Below are 19,007 nucleotides of genomic sequence, written 5' to 3' on the forward strand. Positions count from 1 at the left end.
AAGGAGGATTCCGAAAATACGATGCTGTTGGGCTGCTGATGGTCCTGCATCTGGCCTGGCCACCTAAGAAACTTCATCCTGTCTCCTGACTCAAAAGAGCCTGAAAAGAGCCACAGACATGAGGCCAAGCCAATTCCCTCACTGCTTCCTTCTCCAAGTAGTAAAAGTGGCCGGTATGACTCAGGAGACACCCCCCCCTCCCTCTCCTCTCAGGCAGCTAACATCTTCTCCTACCTTTCCACTGTAAGGTCCCCCTGCTGTTTTTGCAGCTCCTGAACTTCTCTGGCCAGGCGCGAGGATAAGTCCTGTGAGGCTTGTAGCTCGTCTCGTGTTTGTAGCAACTCCTGGGTGGAAGACCTCAGCTCTTCCTCCATCTGGGCCAAGGACTCCTCCTTTTTCAGAAGCTAGATGTTTAACAAGGAACTCTTATTTTTTTTTAAAAAAATAATAGTTCATTCAAAGAAAGTTAAAACACAAACACCAAAATATTTTTAAAAACAAAAACAAAATACATTAAAAGGAAGAAGTGCCTTACATCCCCTTAGTATTCTAATTGAATGCTGATTATTATATCATGTATGTAAATGTTTACCGCGTTTCCCCGAAAATAAGACTGGGTCTTATATAATTTTTGCTCCAAAAGACGCATTAGGGCTTATTTTCTGGTTAGGTCTTATTTTGGGGGAAATGAGGTACTAAATGCACCCATCTGGCTGACAATCTTAACTGGGGCTTATTTTGGGGGTAGGGCTTATATTACGAGCATCCTGAAAAATCATGCTAGGACTTATATTCTGGTTGGGTCTTTATTTTCGGGAAAACAGGGTAGAGAAACTCTTTTTCAAATTTGAGGTGCTTAACACAGGGGGTTCTCTCAGCCCACAAACACTTAGCCACTTAGATAATTTAGCCACTTAGATAAATTGCAGCAGGGAAAATGATAGATATCGCAGGTTGACACAAGACTTGATGTTACCTATTTTGGGTAATGAAACATGCGCAAGGAAACAACGACCAAGCTCAGAGAGCACCAAGGGCCCCTAAAATCACGTTGAGCTCGAAATGTTTCCAAGCAGTCCACCCCAAGTCTTTTGAAAAAGTTCCACTCTCTCAAATGGAGCCTTCGTGAGGACTTGCATGCAAGACAGGATGGAATGAAAAGGTTTGCCCACCGGTAAGAAAGGGTAGAGGGAAAGGAAGGCACGATTCAAGGTAGGAAAATAAATATTAAAAGTGTGCTTGGTGCATTTGGGACCAGAAGCCATGCCTCCATCAACCACAATCACAGAAGAAAATATGGAAATATGGTGTCCCAACCTGAAGGAATCCTCACCATGTGCTTGATTTTCGCGAGCTCCTGTTGTTGGAAGCCTTCCAGCTCGTCAATCTCATCCCTCTTCTGGAATAGATTCAAACTCTGTTCTCTCATTTCTTGCAACTGAGATGAAAGGAGCTTCCTCTCCTGTTTAGCAGCCGAAGCACAACAAGGATAGGGGGAAAAAAAATAAAATAAAAATAAGGAAGGAAAGTGTCAACTTCAGGGCAAAACTTAAAGCAGGTTTGGAAAAAATAGGTAAGGAGGAGGAACTATCTCAGATCGTTTAGGATCTGGAAATCCAGTCTTATAAGACAACGGCATTTCTGAAGGACTTGCAAGGATTTGGAGGCTGATATAGCTCTTTCATTTTGGGTCACTTGGAAGTGGTGGCCTTTGACCAGGGTGAAATGCTCCCGGTTCGGATCAGATCGGGTGATCCGGTAGCGATTGTGGCAAGTGGTTCGGAGAACCGGTAGCGATGGCGACGTGAAGCTCCGCCCACCTGCTCAGGTGTTGTTACTTCCTGGTTTTACCCAAAAAGTAATGTGCTTTTTACCCTCTGTGCATGCCACGCACGCACTTCCAGTAAGGAAGGTAAATAGAATTCACCCCTGCCTTTGAACCCCATCCACCCTTATAGCACTTATATACCGCTTCGCAGTGCTTTTACAGCCCTCTCTAAGTGGTTTACAGAGTCAGCCTCTTGTCCCCCAACAATCTGGGTCCTCATTTTACCCACCTCGGAAGGATGGATGGGAGGCTGAGTCAACCTTGAGCCTGGTGAGATTCGAACTGCCAAATTACAGGCAGCCGGCAGGCAGCAGAAGTTGCCTGCAGTAACTGCACTCTAACCACTGGCACCACCGCGGCTCATTGTTTTCCTTCTGCAGCGCCTCTTAAGAGACCCAAATGTCCATCATCTGAGCCCCCCCCCTCCTTTCCCCTTCCCCCAAGACCTTAATTTTGGAGATTCCCCAAACAAACCAACCGCCATGTTTATCCGTCCTCGGTTTCAAGCCAGCTCACCTTTTCCAGATGGGATAGTTTTTCTCGACACTCCTGGAAAAAGAGAAAGGGACAACTCAACATCAGCATGGCTGCCCTGAGCGCCAGCACGAAGGAGGGTTTTGCCCGGAAGGACTCAGTAAAAGAAAAGCAAGGAAAGGGGTAGAGACCGCCAAGGCCCACAGGAAAGAACCTCAATGCTCAAACAGCTGCTCTGACATCACGAGAAAGAAAGAGAGAAAGATGCTTGTGTTACATCACAGAGAGGACTCCTTCCTTAAAGGCACAGTCGTTATTTGCACTACTATTAATCTTCTCATCTCCTTCCACTTATGACTGTATGACTGTAACTTTGTTGCTTGGATCCTTACGATTTATATTGATAGTTTCCTAATATGACTTGATTGCTTATTTGTACCCTATGACTATCATTAAGTGTTGTACCTTATGATTCTTGACGAATGTATCTTTTATTTAGGCCTCGCCTAAATCTTTTCCCTTTTAAGTGCAAATTTTAAATTTTAATGTGTTTTAAAATATGGGTATTTAAAATTATGGGTATTAATTCAGCCAAATTTATTTAATTCATTTTATTCGATTTTAAATTTTTATATGTATGTGTTTTATTTCGTGGCTGTTCACCGCCCTGAGTCCTCCGGGAGTAGGGCGGTATAGAAATTCAATAAAACTAAACTAAACTAAACTATGTAGACTGAGAGCTTAGCCAATAAAGAATTCTATTCTATTCTATTCTATTCTATTCTATTCTATTCTATTCTATTCTATTCTATTCTATTCTATTCTATTCTATTCCATTCCATTCCATTCCATTCCATTCCATTCCATTCCATTCCATTCCATTCCATTCCATATTTTCTTTTCTATTCCATTCCATTCCATTCCTTCTCTTATTCTATTCTATTCTATTCTATTCTATTCTATTCTATTCTATTCTATTCTATTCTATTCTATTCTTCCATTCCATTCGTTTTTTTCCTGGGAGGTTCCAGAATCCAGGAAAAATCCATCTCTCTCTCCTGAATGGTTTGTATACCACCTTCAAAGGCAGAGTTGCAGTCACATTTCACGGACAAGCTACCTGGTCTTTCTTCTCCAGCGTCAGGCTCATCTCTTCCGCCATCTTGCCCATGTTGCTCTGGTGTGTCTCGTTCTGCTCTTGGAGTTTCTTCACAAAGGCTGTGTGGGCAACAACAGAAGGCGTGAATGTAAGTGAAAACCGCCTGAATGAAAGCGGGGATCTACCTGTTTAGGGAGAAGACTGACGCCTAGCCAGAATTAACCTCTCCGGGTTCAATATTGTCTCTTTCTTCTTTCTTTCTTTCTTTCTTTCTTTCTTTCTTTCTTTCTTTCTTTCTTTCTTTCTTTCTTTCTCTCTCTCTCTCTCTCTCTCTCTCTCTCTCTCTCTCATCAAATATGGTAATTATTTTTAAAAGTCTTCTCCTGAGGTTTCCAATGCTTTATAAAATGGGAAAGAACAGGTACGTACAATCTTGATGCGTCTCTAACGCGTTTTCCAGCTTCTCCTTGATCTTCTGCAGGTTTCGGACCTGTTCAGCGTAATCTTAGTGGAAGGATGGGGTGGGCACCAACCAGTTAGACAGACAGACAGACAGACAGACAAAGGGCGGGAGGGGAGAAAGGAATTAGATATTTTAAAATCTGAATGGAAAGGAAGAATTATTTTATATGTTTTTGTTTTTTTTTTTGAAATTAGTATCAGAGGTGGTATTCAGCCGGTTTGCACCGGTTCGCGCAAACCGTTGGTGGAAATTTGGCCAAGGTCGCCGAACTGGTAGCGATGGCCCCGAACTGGTCCCCCGCCCACTGCTCGCTTGCCCCGTCCGCCATGTTCAGCACTGCCATGTTCCTCATGCATGCGCATCTCATTGCCTTGCAAGTTTAATGGGATGCAGAACATGGCGACAGCAGCAGCTTTTTCCGCGACCTCCGGTATTTTTCGATATTGTGGGCAGCCGCCGCACCCGCAAAGCAGCTCTCAAAGAGGCTTCTTTGCCAGCCGCTTTCCAGCAGCCAGCGGCTGGCTGGGGGCTGCTGAAAACTCCTATCAGCTTGCCTTCCGGACTCTGGACCAGCCACCGCAGAAGGTAAGCAGCCCAAACAAAGAGGCGGTGGCGGGAGAGGAAGCGGGGCTAGGGCCGGGGCCGCTAAAGGAGGGGAAATGGGGAACAACTGGCGAAGGGAGGGCGGAGGTAGATAGGTGGAAATTCCAAAGATTTTCCTACCTTTTCCTGTGGGTGTGGCTAGGGGGGTGTCATGTGACTGAGTGGGCATGTGTAAGTGACGTCAAGTTGGCCACGCCCACTCAGTCACATGCCCCCCTCCCCCCACCTAGCCACGGCCAACGAACCAGTAGCAAAAATTATTAACCTCACCACTGACTAGTATCCTCTTTGTACGACAAGAAACATACCGGATAGCTTGACTTCCAGCTTCCGTATTTGTTCATTTCTTCGGAACAGCTGAGATGAGAGGTCTTCTCTGGAGCTGCTTCCATCAGATGGCTTGGTAGGAAGAACACAGAGAAACATTCAGATTAATTTCTGGAATTAAACAAAAAGTTTGGATACTATCCCCCTTTTCCTTAATTTCTTTTTATCCCAACTTTACTATCAATAACAATAACAATTTTAAACGATTTTCCCCCTTCTTGCATCTGGCATTGGGCGATAATATTCTCTCCTCCTCCTCATTTTTCTCTCCACAAAACAACAACCCTGTGAGGTGGATTGGGTTGAGAGTGAATCATCCAGCCTGCTTTAGGTGGGACTAAAACTGTCTCCTGGTGATTGGCCCAAAGTTACCCAGCTGGCTTTCATGCTTATGGTGGGACTAGAACTCACCGAAACCAACTCCTCATGGACTAATCTACCTCTAGGAGTAAGGAAAGCACCGACTCATTTCATGTTTTTTACAAACTTCTCCCAACAGATCGGTTGAGTCCTTTACCAATGTTAGGAAGCATTAGTCACACTAAGTAATATGAGCTATTTTCTGCACCTCTATAACTGTCTGGTTTGGTTCTGCAACCCAACAAGACAGACACAGACTTCAGAGGATAATTAGAACTGCAGAAAGGACAATGGCTACCAACCTGCCTTCCATTGAAGACCTGTCTACCACACGAGTCAAAAAAAGGGCTGGGAAAATATTTACAGAAACAATTTATGACCACCTCTGACACTTACGAAATCGTCCCCCGACTCTGCTCCTGCTGACGTGACAGATTCTTTGCTGATCGATCTGGGCATCCTGGCTAGCCCCCCAGGCCGTGGGGTAGTAGCAGCCTCATCAGCAATCTTCTTCTTCAGTTTGGCAAACATCTTCTTCTGGATAGGGTGCCCGGCATTCAGAAACCAAAAGCTCCCCTCACTCAGATGCCCCCCAGCAATGGACGGCAGGAATCTTCCATTCAATCAGCTCCGTTCCCTCAAGGGGCTCATAATCCAATCGTGCTGGTAGATTAAAAAAAAAAGAAGAAGAAATTTTTTGGAAACTGGACACCACCATCACACATGCATTATCATCAAGGTATTTACGAAAATCACTTTAAGGCCATGAACTCTACGTACAGAATAATCAAAATCTTTTTTTGAACTGTAGTCTTCACCCCAACAGAATTTGATCGACTGCAAGCAGTTTAGCCAATGAGGACGCAGGTGGTGTTTTTTTTTAATGGATCCAATTCTTTATTGTTCCTTTAATAATCTATTTGGTCCTAGTCAAGTATTTCAATCAGCTGGGGAGGGGAACTGTTAGGAAATGATTTTACCTAACTTGTTGCGTTGGCAATATACAGTATAAACCATCATTATAGCTTTAAGACTGCTGTATTGCTGTATTGCATCATACTGATTGGTTAGCTCTGTAGCCAATGTCCTTAAGAGGAAGCAAGAAACATGGTTTGTCTCTCTTTGCTGATCGATACTGCTCTTTGCTATGTTTTGCTACTGTTTGCAAATACAGAAGAACTGATTATTGTGTATGACTACAACGACTGGTAAGAAGACTTTGTTATTGGATTATCCCTGGACTATTGTTTAACTATCTACTGCTTATCTGTGTATGACCTGGACTGTTTATTGGACTGTGCCTTATTACTATTTCCTAGTAAACACAACTCAGTGTATCTGTGGGTTGGCTGTGTTTATTTTGTAACCAGTCTCAATCGCTTTCATGTGCACACCCTTGCTACTCAAGGGTTGCTCTGCGAATTCCTTAACAGGAACATTAAGAAGGATCTCATATAACATTCAGCAAGGATAGCTTAAAAAGAATTTGTCTATTAATTTAGGGCAAGAAAAATATTTCATAACTGCCTTTACTAGTTTTACAAATAATTCATGTCAGCAAACATATCCAACGCATCTTCCTCCTAACAACCTTTTTAGGTAGGTTGAAAAAGGTGGGCTGAAGGTGGGTTAGGTGGGCTGAAAGAGAAGGACTGGCCCAAAGTCACCCAGCTGGCTTTCAATTCACAACTAATACAGGACTTGAACTCATAATCTCGCCCGGAGCCTTTAACCACTAGACCAAACTAGCTCCAATCAAAACTTGATGGTGATGTCATCTTGTCAACTGAATCAAAGTTATACATTTCTTGCCAATTTCCAGCTGGCTGTTTTTTTCTGTACAGTTAAGCCTGAAAAGAAAGGATGTTTCTTCACAACCAGAAGGAAAAATCCAGTTTTACAACAACAAACAGGGTTTGTTCAAAGCAAGGGCGTGACTAAGACCAAACAAAAAAAAATCACAAAAAGCATTAGAATATATGGAAGATATTACTGTAATACAGGATGGCTCTTTCTCAACACCTTGGGTTTTTGCTGGTTTGAGATATCGGAGGGATTCTCCCGTTGAGGTGCACCAGGGTTTAAACAATAAACCCTGGTTTATTGTTATAGCAAAAAAATAAACCTACCAATGCAGGATCCATCAGCTGAAGGACAGCCTTTTCACCAAGCATATAAAGGCAATAAGCTTCTCGTGAGCTCAGGCTACCTACCTACCTGATACCAATATAAACCACTATGAATAATTCACGGTGTTCCAGGCAACTCTGCAAAAGCTGCCTGACACTAAATACTGCCGCACTGAAATACTGATCTCTCATCAGAGACCAGAGTAATTTTGAGATAGCAATAGCAACAGCCCTTAGACTTATATACCGCTTCACGGTGCTTTTACAACCTTCTCTAAGCAGTTTACAGAGTCAGCATATTGCCCCCAACAATCTGGGTCCTCATTTTATCGACCTCAAGAAGGATGGAAGGCTGAGGCAACCTTGAGCCTCTCAGAATCAAACTGCTGGCAGTGGGCAGAGTTAACCTGCAATAGCCCTTAGACTTATATACTGCTTCACAGTGCTTTTACAGACTTCTCTAAGCGGTTTACAGAGTCAGCCTATTGCCCCCAACAATCTGGGTCCTCATTTTACCCACCTCGGAAGGACGGAAGGCTGAGTCAACCTTGAACCGGTGAGATTTGAACTGCTGAAGTGCAGCTAGCAGTCAGCTGAAGTAGCTTGCAGTACTGCACTCTAACCACTGCGCCACCTTGGCTCTTAAACCATACCAAGGGTTTTTTTTTTTTTTTGCCATACTATGTTAAATATGACTATATCAAGACGTTTAGTGGTGTTTTATAAGGTACAGAAACCAAATATTGAACACTTGGGTTTCACATAATCACCATCAGGGATAACGTCTCCCTGGAGATCACAATTCCAAATTTGGCACTCTGTTCTCATTCTGAAAGCAGAAGAACTAATGGCAATGAGAAGCTTCATTTCTAATGCCTAAAAATACACTCCTCTCTCTCTTATAATGGCAGTGCTGAAGGAAAGCAGTAGTAATAAAGCAAGATGACAGGAGGAGAAAGATTTCAAATGCGCTCCTGATGCACTTAAGGTTAAGAAGACTGTGTCGGGTTGTAGCTTATCTTCCAGAAGACTCCATAATTGGAAGAATTAGTTATGCAAGTCTGGGAAATGGTTATATATGTGAGCTTAGCTTTGGAATTCCATGACTCCAAAAATGGTTTAGCTTGGTCCAGAGAGAGCAGAGAATTTGAGTAAGATGCTCAAAAACCCACTTGGACATGAACCTTTGCACCAGTACCTATTCCTTAGCTTACCTGACCTCAACAGGTTATTGCATTGGGGAGGGGGAGTTAATTTAAGTTCAGTAAGGAAAGGGAGACCACTGAATCCAGGAATAAATACAACTAAATCAGTGCTTGAATTTCATGTATTGATATGGACTCCCCAAGTTAATCAAACCTACAGCAAAAGGAGGTGAGGCGGGGAAGAAAATAGAAATAACCGGGAAATGGGACCTTTTGTTTTTTCTTCCGGTGTCCAGAATATGTCCAGCTTCTTTGCTCTCCTTTCAGCACATATTTTTGCTAAACCAGTCAACATCAAGAAAAGTCACACAGCATGAAAAATAAGCTAAGCTTTAAGTCAACATAGCACCACCTTTTTTTCTCTCTCTGTTTATATAGAGATATAGATTAAATAGACATACACAAACACGCACACACACATTTATGCATATATGTCACACACACAATTTAAATCTCTTCTCTATACATTATATATAGACACATAGCATATGGTAACCCACACATAGCAATCCTCATATATATGTATATACGCATATACATGCCTGTGTATATATGTGTATACACACACAAAGAGCAACTCTTACATTTATATACCCATGCAAAACATATAAACATAGCAATTCATATATGTATGTGTGTGTAGTGTATATGTATATATACCCATATATCTTTTTAATACACCCTTTTAAGGATACGTTTACAATTACACGGGAAGAAACCCGAGATATTAACTGTACACACCCATATATCTATATCTATCTGTCTGTCTATCTGTGTCTGTCTATCTATCTCTGTGTCTGTCTATCTATCTCTGTGTCTGTCAGTCTGTCTGTCTATCTATCTTTGTGTCTGTCTATCTATCTATCTATCTAGCTGTGTCTGTCTGTCTACCATCCTAGATATCTATGTGTCTCTGTCTATCATCTGTCTGTCTGTCTGTCTATCATCTCTCTCTCTCTCTCTCTCTCTCTCTCTCTCTCTCTCTGTGTGTGTGTGTGTCTGTCTGTCTGTCTATCATCTTATCTATCTATGTGTCTGTCTGTCTATCATCTATCTGTCTGTCTGTCTGTCTATCATCCTATCTATCTATCTATCTATCTATCTATCTATCTATCTATCTATCTATCTCTGTGTCTATCTGTCTGGCTGTCTATGTATCATCCTATCTATCTATGTGTCTGTTTGTCTATCTGCCTGTAATCTGTCTATCTATCTCTGTCCCTCTCCTCCATCATCTATCCATCCATCCATCTAAACACACACAGACAACACAGAGCAACCCTCCTAAAATTACCCAGGGGCTGCCTTCACGCAATGCCCCTAAACCAGGCAGAAGAAGCCAAGAGGGTTCAAGGGGTTGCGGGAACCTCTTCTCCGCCCGCTCCCCCCACCAACTGTTGCCTTTTCCTTGTGCAAAGCAGACCTTTCCAATTGGGGGTGGGCGGGTGGGTTGGTCACCTGGGCGCGATGAGACCCCCCCAACCCAACCCAACCCAACCGGGTTGTGGCTAACCTGGGTTTCACCACCTGTTGTGGGGGGGGGACCTCATCTATTTTGCCCCCCTCCCCGCCTAGGAGCCACTGAAAGGCCAAGACATCCTAGGCCAAGGGTGGGCAATTGTGGCTCTTTTTTACAACCTGTGGACTTCAACTCCCAGAATTCCTGAGACAGCCAAGCTGTCTCAGGAATTCTGGGAGTTGAAGTCCACAGGTTGTAAAAAAGAGCCACAATTGCCCACCCTTGGCCTAGGAGAAAGAGGGCTTAGGAAGTGGGGGGTGGGGGCTTCCTCCTCTTTCCCCCCCTCCCCCCCATGCACCCTATTTGACCGGTTACCCCAAGAATTCAAAGCCCTCCGTTTCCCTTTATGGAAGCCTCCTGGTTTCCTGGTTACCGTATTTACCCTAAAATGAGGGCACCAATGGTGGGGGGGGGCAGTGCGCTCAAACAGAGAAAACCGACTACCGTAATCTCTGGACAATACGCGCACCGGCTTAACAAACACCACACACACAAAAAAAAAGGGGGGGGGAGAGAGAGAAAGCAAGCTGGCTTAACCTGTCGTCGACCGGATTACCCCGAAGCGGCCTACCGGGCCTCAAGCCCGAAAAAGAAAATAAAAATAAAAATAGGTCACGAACGACGCCGAAGGAAGCGACTCACCAGCTGATGGTGACAGAAGGTGAAACTCGACCAAGAGCGGAAGCGGAAGTGACGTCGGAGGCCTGATTAACCGTCGGCGGAAGTGACGTAAAAGGGAGTTTTAAAAAAAGACAGACATATATATACACACACACACACGGAAGCGCTGGTTCTAAAGGGGGTGCGGCCCCGGGAGGCCGCGCCCCCTCGCGTGATAGGGAGGTGGAGCGGCAAAAGGCGGGGCCAAAGAGGCTGCTTACGTCACCCACTTGCCATTCAGCGGGAGGCTGGGGCGCCCGCGGCTCATAGGGAGGGCGCCAGGTTGGAGAAGGAGCTGGCGTTTAAGCATCATTTTTTTTTTTTCCCCAGGTCTTGGGACTACGGATGATGGTTTGGCCAAGAATGTCAAAGAGGGATGCGTCGTTGACTCTCATCTTGCAACCCCCACCCCCACCCCCAAAACAAAAAACGCCTTACGATTTAAGGCAGCAAGGTTAATCATGTATGCATCTTAAAAGAAGGCTGGCTGGGGAATTCTGGGAATTGGGAGTCCATTGGACTAGACTAGAACAGAACAGAACAGAACAGAACAGAATAGAATAGAAAATATGGAATGGGATGCAATGGAATAGAACAGAACAGACCAGAAAATATGGAATGGAATGGCATGGCATGGCCTGGACTAGACTAGAACAGAACAGAACAGAACAGAAAATATGGAATGGGATGCAATGGAATGGAATGGAATGGAATGGAATGGAATAGAATAGAATAGAATAGAATAGAATAGAATAGAATAGAATAGAATAGAATAGAATAGAATAGAAAATATGGCATGGCATGGCATGGCATGGCCTGGACTAGACTAGAACAGAACAGAACAGAACAGAACAGAACAGAACAGAAAATATGGAATGGGATGCAATGGGATGCAATGGAATGGAATGGAATGGAATGGAATGGAATGGAATAGAATAGAATAGAATAGAATAGAATAGAATAGAATAGAATAGAATAGAATAGAATAGAATAGAATAGATCAGAAAATATGGAATGGCATGGCATGGACTGGACTAGACTAGAAAAGAACAGAATAGAAAATATGGAATGGGATGCAATGGAATGGAATGGAATGGAATGGAATGGAATGGAATGGAATAGAATAGAATAGAATAGAATAGAATAGAATAGAATAGAATAGAATAGAATAGAATAGAATAGAATAGAATAGAATAGATCAGAAAATATGGAATGGCATGGCATGGACTGGACTAGACTAGAAAAGAACAGAATAGAAAATATGGAATGGGATGCAATGGAATAGAATAGAATAGGATAGGATAGGATAGGATAGAACAGAATAGAACAGAACAGAAAATATGGAATGGAATGGCATGGATTGGACTAGACTAGAACAGAACAGAATAGAAAATATGGAATGGGATGCAATGCAATGCAATGCAATGCAATGCAATGCAATGGAATGGAATGGAATGGAATGGAATGGAATGGAATGGAATGGAATGGAATAGAATAGAATAGAATAGAATAGAATAGAATAGAATAGAATAGAATAGAATAGAACAGAACAGAACAGAACAGAACAGAACAGAACAGAACAGAAAATATGGAATGGAATGGAATGGAATAGAATGGAATAGAATAAGACTTATGATTACTGTACCATCGCCTTGGTCATGTTATTTACATTTGGATGCTTGACGACTGACTCATATTTATGACGGTTGCAGTGTCCCGGGGTCATGGGATCACGTTTTGACAAGCCAGATTCACTTAACAACCATGTTCCTAATTGAACCACTGCAGTGATCCAGTTAACAAACGTGACAAGAAAAGTTGTAAAACAGGGCAAAACTCCCTTAACCAATTTCTCACTCAGCAACATGAGTGCTGAGCAACATGCTGCTAGCTTTGATAACCGAGGCTGTGTTCTGCCCCAGCTACGGACCCCAAAGAATGCAGCACACACAAAGTCCGTACAAACCCTAGTTTACTAATTTAAATCAGTCTATTCCGAACCAAGAAACAAATCCAAACAATAATAACTGTGATCTTACTGTGGTTGGCAGACTGCCCAGAAACAATTTGCAGGAAACTGGTAAGAGAAACAAAATCCAAACACAAAGGAATGCGAACAAGTTGTCTCCTGCAAATTGCATCAGTCATCCTCCTTCCTGAAATAGGCTAAGGGAGTGGCCAATTAGCCTCAAGCCTTACTCTCGAGGAGACCGCCTCCTGAGGAGCCACTCCTGCCTTTTAGCAGCTCTGCGCGCTCATGCATCGAGAAGAGGCTCCTCCTCTTCTTCCTCTTCACTTATAGGAGCTTCTGGAGGTTCTGAAGGCCTCTGGCACCACATCTTCTCCAGCCTCCTCATTGTCTGACTCGAGTGCCAGCTGCACAGGCTGCTCGCGCAGCACCACACCAGCCTCCTCGCTGTCGGAATCAGCTACTAGCTGCACAGGCCGCTGACGGGCCACAACAGGCTGCGGCCTTGAGAAAGATATGCGTGGAATGTGCTACCATGGTTGCTGCCATGTTGCTCCATCAGTTTCCCCCCCCCCACCAATGGCAACTCGAGAGCAGGCCCGGAATGCTTTACGAATTGACAACAGCATTAAGCAAATATGTTTATTGTATATTGGTTATACATATAATCCGAGTGGGGCTCGATACAAAAAAACCCATTTATACACAACCAACGAATGTATTCACATTCTAAGTGAACATAACCGGCATGGAAAAAAATCTTCAATACACCAAGAGCAAAACCCTTCTTCTCGGGTGACGGAAAAGCCAGGTATGTGGGTTGGTTCTTGACAAGTGTTTCTCGTCCCCATGGACGCTGTGTGGGGTCTCTCTCTAGAGAGGATCACAGTGTTTGGTTGAAAAATTCGGACGGGATGGAAACCGTCTTCCCACAACTCGTCAAATCGAAAGACGCCGACGGACGACGGAATGGGGCAACTCCACCGCAGCCAACTCAACACGGCCAATCGCCATGGGGCCAATTCAACAAATTATGTGAAGTCATTTTAATTTCTTTTTAAATTTTGGGTCATTCATTTCATTTTTGTCCCTTGGCATCCTTTCTTTAACGAGTCTTTTCCCCACTCCCTCCCTCATTTCTGCGATATTAAGTGATCACTGTTATCTTGGAGAGAGTTGACCATGGGGAGCTGTCGATAGACACTACAGAAGTTGCCCCATATCGTGCTCAAAAAGCAAAAAAAAAAAGTGTTGAACCCTTTAGGAAAAAAAAAAAAAAGACACCAGCACAAACCACAGTGTGAATGATCAACAATCGGCCAACCGACGGGGAGAGAAAAATTCGAAAGAACAAAAAAGAAAACAAAAAGGACAGATGGATGAATAAGCTATATGGCTTACAGGATTCCGATAACGTCAGAACAGACACGTGTAACAAGGATTACAGGAAACCCATTTCCACATCAACTGGACCTTATGGCACAGGTGCCATTCATTCTTGGCAGGTCGAGGAAGGGTGGGTGGGTAACCATTTACAAGGACGTAAAGCAGAATACCCCCACCCCACCCGGAAAAATTCTCAGTCATCGGGGAGGAGGGGAAAAAAAATAATAATATAAGAGTGTCAGATCAGGAATGTTGTAGAAATCTCAAGTCGTCACATGGATAGGTTGGCACCAAGACATGGTAGGGTATCAAAAATGGCACCGTGGACAGGAGCAATGTATGTACAGCAAGACGACATGCACTACAGAATAGCAGCACTTCGAACGAGTTCGGCCAATGTAAAAACGGTTGTGCTTCCATCCCTTTAGCGGAGATGCTAAGAGAAAAACAGTTGTGGGTATGTACTCTCTACCACTTGTGTCACACTTCAATAACAAGTCGGTTACAGACTAGCGTTGCCTAGATAATTATTATTTTTTTTACCACTAAGAAGGCAAAAAAAAAGGTTTTTATCACGAGTTCCAAATACGGGGTGCGTTTTTTAGGAACAAAAACCAGGCATGGTGTTTAAAAAAAAGAAGAAGTCCGCTTTCATTTTCTTTTTTTAAAGAGAAAAAAAAAAACTCAAACCGAAGAAAATAATAATTGCTAATAATAAGCACAAGGCGATAAGAGTGCCCTACCAAGATTCAAATCGAGAAATGCATGCTAGCATTTTAGTTCCTGCAAGTTGGTTTGAATTATAGTGCAAATCCTATCTTACTGGAACATTAGTGTCTGAAAAAGATATCCTTTCTATATTTATCTTTCTTTCTTTCTCTCTCTCTCTCTCGCTCTAAGCTGTTAGCACTACATTGGGTCCATATTAAGTTATCCACAAACCGAAAGATGAATATCCAGAAAGTCCCTCGCCAACTTGAAGATTTTAATTAAATCTGTTCTAAATCTGACTCAACTCATCGTATTACTCAGCAAATATCGGCCAATGGAAACAACAGGTTGTGGTAGTTGTGGTGTTTTTTGTTTTTTTTTTAAAGTGTGCAGCGGGGTTCAGTGCTAAATTTCTGTAAACGTTCCCACGCCATCAAAGGGCTTAAAAGAGGATTGCAACGGCTGAGACCATACCACATTTTTTTTTAAAAAAAATACAATGAAGTCCAAGCATGTGCCACTCAAAGAGGATTACAAGACTCATAGAAACAAACAAAATACACGGAACCATGCAAAAGTGCTACCAAAGGGTAGGCTTAAAAAAAGAAAAGAAAAAGGGGGGCCCAGATCTTGAATTGATCGTGAGGCCTTGTCGTTACTAGAATTCTAAACCGCCAATAAAAGACAAGCTGAAAAAGGACGTATCAAGAATGGTTTATGAAGCATTTTGCTTTGAACATTGGGGAAGGAAGGAAGGAAGGAAGGAAGGAAGGAAGGAAGGAAGGAAGGAAGGAAGGAAGGAAGGGACAGAGGGACGAAACAGGGAAGGAAGGAGGGAGGGAAGGAAAGAGGGAAGCGGAAGGAAGGAGGGAGGGAAGGAAGAAAGGAGGGAAATAGGGAAGGAGGAAGGGAAGGAAGGAAGGAAACGGAAGGAGGGAGGGAGGGAGGGACCTATAACACATTAGAACACTATGAATAATGTTAAATTTGACTAGAAAGATGCCTCCTTGAAAGTAATAAATTAGTGTTTGCTTATCCTAGGAAGCATTGTTTGTTGCTGCTTTATTCTCCCTTTATACCTGCACATGTCTATTTAGCTGCCTCGACAGGACAAAGAAAGAAAAGCTGGTTTGTTGTGCTTAAGCTCTGGTAGATATTTACATTCTATTTAACAAGGCTTTGGTCCCATCTTGGTTAAGATGTCTTATCTTTGCTTTCAAGCTATTTCCCATCTTCGCTGAAAGGCCCGGTGAAAGACAGCACGGCACGGAATTGTGATCTGGGGAGGGACACCAGAGCCAACAAAAATTTCGGCAATTAAAGCAATCGAGGTGTCGGCACAGTCACCTTTGCAAGAATGCAATAAAGAGATTTCTCCCCGTCTTGATGTCCAAATCCACCCTTTTCCTTCACACAAGCCCTACAACAACAGGATAAGCAGGTCCGATTTCTCAAAACGTTTCTTCCTCACAAATCCTTTGTTAATATCTCAAAGGCAAGACCTCTACCTATCTTCAAAGGAGAGCTGAGGGCATGGTTCCAAGTAAAACTGAAAAAGAAAACGAACCGCTCCAGCACTGTCTCATCAGAATACCCCCCTTTCAAGATTTCTTCTCATTTAGCTTTTTTCAGCATCAAACTTCATTAAGTTTTCGTAAGGACCATGTCTGAAATCTACGCATCAGAAAGACAGACAGACAACTAAAACGCGCCAGGTGTCGCTGGGAACTTAAAATAGGTGTCCTTTCCTTGAAATCTGGTTTTTCTAGAGCACCCAATGCTGATGGCAAAGCAGAAGTTACCATCTCTAGAGAATCAGGCACTTAAATTCCTCTCCTCGCCCACCGGGATGTCAAACCAAGGTCAAAACTAGAGACCTTCTGTGGTTAAAAGTGAGTGTCTTCTCTTTCAAGGCCTTATCCATAACTTTATGCTTGTGACCTACACGTACCAGCGGATACAGTAAGATAGACCTCCTTGACTGGTGTCCTAAACATCTGTGGACTTCAAGTTTCCCCACCCTTCGGTGACATCTGGAGGACATTAGGTCAGTAGAAAGTGCACTAGTAAAGTTCTCCCTTCCATGGGTATGCAGAGCCAAGCCAGATGATACTAAGGCCAGATGGAGCAAGACCACAGCACAATCCTACCATCATCATGTAACTAGAGACACCAAGCCAAACGTTGAACTCCAACGAAGATGCTTCTGAGAAAATGGTGATGTCTTTATAATCAAACATCTTCCAGAACGACCTCATTGGAGGTCAACTTGGAAGGACACCCAAAGAACCTAGCCATGAGGGGGGTTGAAGCATCCGGGCGGACAGGTCAACAGGTTGTTGGACTCGTGACAACCTGAAGAGCATTTCTTAACGACGTCACCTTGAGGGCGTGGCTTGGGTTCAGGACCTACCTAAACTTTAAAAAATAATAATAATAATAATAATAATTGTACAACCACGGTTCCGAGGTCTTCCTTATTTATAAATATATCTACATATTTACATGCACACGTACACATTTACAACTCGGCAGGCGGAGCACAGGTGGGACGGATGCGTGGCTGCACCGCTGCGGAAATCACAAAGCACCACAGAAGGAAATGCACTGCGCCTAGACCAAACCGAACGCCATTAAAAACAGAGTTTGCTATGAAGCCGCTTATTTGATTGCCAAGTCAACAATGAAGGCATTTCAAAACCAGAACTACCTCCTTCCTTCTTCCTTCTCCTCCCTTTCTTTTTTTTCTTCCTCAAAAGAGCAAGATAAAAAAAAAAGAAAAAACTCAACATCTATAATATCATCTTCATTGCACTTTAGGCCCGACCTAAGGCACCATCCTGTTATCCCTCCCGAGGTTGCCTTTCTTCCAAACGGCAACCAATTATTCCCAACCTTGCTACTTCTTCTTTAAGAAGTGTCCTCGCTTGCAAAGCAGCTTGTAGGACCCTTGGAAGAAGCAGACATTGAGATAAAAAAACCGTATTTCCTTGGACATCCAGACCAAGGGAAGGGAGTCCTCCTTCCTCAGCTCTCCTCCTTCCAGCCTCCTTCCATCCTAGCTACCGAAGGACCCCATTTCTTTCACGTCATCTTCTCAACTTTTCAAAAGCACCCCTTCATATATTATGGAATATGCTTCCTCGGAGATTCCCTACCCACCCTTTAAAAAAGTGGAATTGTGCGTTCGCTCTAGTTTAGTCCAAATACATTGAATTTCATCAGTGTACTCTTTTTTTGAGTGGTGGGGGGGGGGGAAGCATAGGATGGGATCTTTGAAAACAGCAGCACATGGACACCAAGCCCACGGATTGATTTCCTCAGATCTCCTCCTCAATCTTGATTGAGACGCTTGTCCCATTTTCCATCCTACAGGACTTCTTCGCTGGGCCCACGAGCGTTAAAATTCGTCCTTCGGGACCATTGTTGTTCTAGCTACGTCAAGTCCAAGTCACCGGAGACGGATTGGAGGAGGCCAAGAAATGCAAACTTGAGGTCCTTCCAAGAAAGCTTTGGAGAAGCTTTGGAGATAGGTCTCAGTTCTTGAGTTGTCTGTCCCTTAAAATCCAGATGCTGAAGCCCATGGGTGAGAACTCCCTTGTCTTCTTCTCCTCCCCTTCCAAAGAGAAACCTTTTCAGATTTCTCCTCCTCACCTTTTCCCAAAAGTTCATCAAACTTTTGAGGTCAATCCTCCCACGAGTCCTATTGGTCTTCCTCTTGTCTATCAACAGCTCCGCAAAGTGGACATCTTTCCCTGGCAGTAAGAAGGTGAGATGAGGGGTCCTCTCTTAAAACTTTTCCCTCTTTTGAGCAGCTTGAGCAGAGAGGCGAGGCAGTGATTGTTCTCTTTTGTTTTCTTCACCGGTTGAACTTCTGCCATCGGAGTAGGAATGGGATGAAAGAAGCTCTTTCAGAAGTTTGAGGTGGAAGGGTTGGGGGAGAAGGGTCATGAGAGAACCTTCCAATATTGCAGCGAGGATTGACAACGGTTACGTGCAGAGAAAGGGGTGGCATTTTTAAAATTTATTTTTTGCTCACGACTTGAAGCCCAAACTGAAGGAATGCACAGACCAAGAAGGGGGTTAATCTTTTTGAGGTGATAATGGGCCACGGGCCAAAATTCTAGATTTTGAGGGATAAAGCCCAGCATCAACATGCAATATAGGCTGTTTTCTCAAAAAAGAAAAAAAGAAAAAAGAAAAAAAGAAAAAAAGAAAGAAACTTATGGACAGCGCTACATTTGCTTAAGTTTACCCAACTCGATGAAGCATAT

At 43.4% G+C, this 19,007-nt stretch overlaps 1 protein-coding gene across 4 annotated transcripts in view; it reads right to left on the reverse strand.

Moving 5' to 3' along the window:
• GOLGA1 (golgin A1) overlaps positions 1–10,811 on the reverse strand; it is a 29,426-nt gene extending 18,615 nt beyond the window's left edge. The window contains exons 1-9 of one of the 4 annotated variants that reach the window (XM_087879945.1): positions 10,545–10,677; positions 8,699–8,767; positions 5,551–5,817; positions 4,776–4,866; positions 3,831–3,905; positions 3,423–3,520; positions 2,345–2,377; positions 1,334–1,462; positions 235–404 (exon numbers count right to left, since the gene is read on the reverse strand). In XM_087879945.1, the coding sequence (XP_087736071.1) occupies positions 235–404; positions 1,334–1,462; positions 2,345–2,377; positions 3,423–3,520; positions 3,831–3,905; positions 4,776–4,866; positions 5,551–5,685 (731 nt within the window). In that variant the 5' untranslated portion in view covers positions 5,686–5,817; positions 8,699–8,767; positions 10,545–10,677. Of the gene's footprint in view, positions 1–234; positions 405–1,333; positions 1,463–2,344; positions 2,378–3,422; positions 3,521–3,830; positions 3,906–4,775; positions 4,867–5,550; positions 5,818–8,698; positions 8,768–10,322; positions 10,392–10,544 lie in introns of those variants that run through there. The other 3 variants (XM_087879943.1, XM_087879944.1, XM_087879946.1) reach the window with 3 other exon arrangements.
• Between the last annotated feature and the right edge of the window lie 8,196 nt (positions 10,812–19,007).

The sequence above is a fragment of the Pantherophis guttatus genome, chromosome 16, assembly GCF_059756535.1.
Source record: "Pantherophis guttatus breed Tessera chromosome 16, ASM5975653v1, whole genome shotgun sequence".
Classification (NCBI taxonomy): domain Eukaryota; kingdom Metazoa; phylum Chordata; class Lepidosauria; order Squamata; family Colubridae; genus Pantherophis; species Pantherophis guttatus.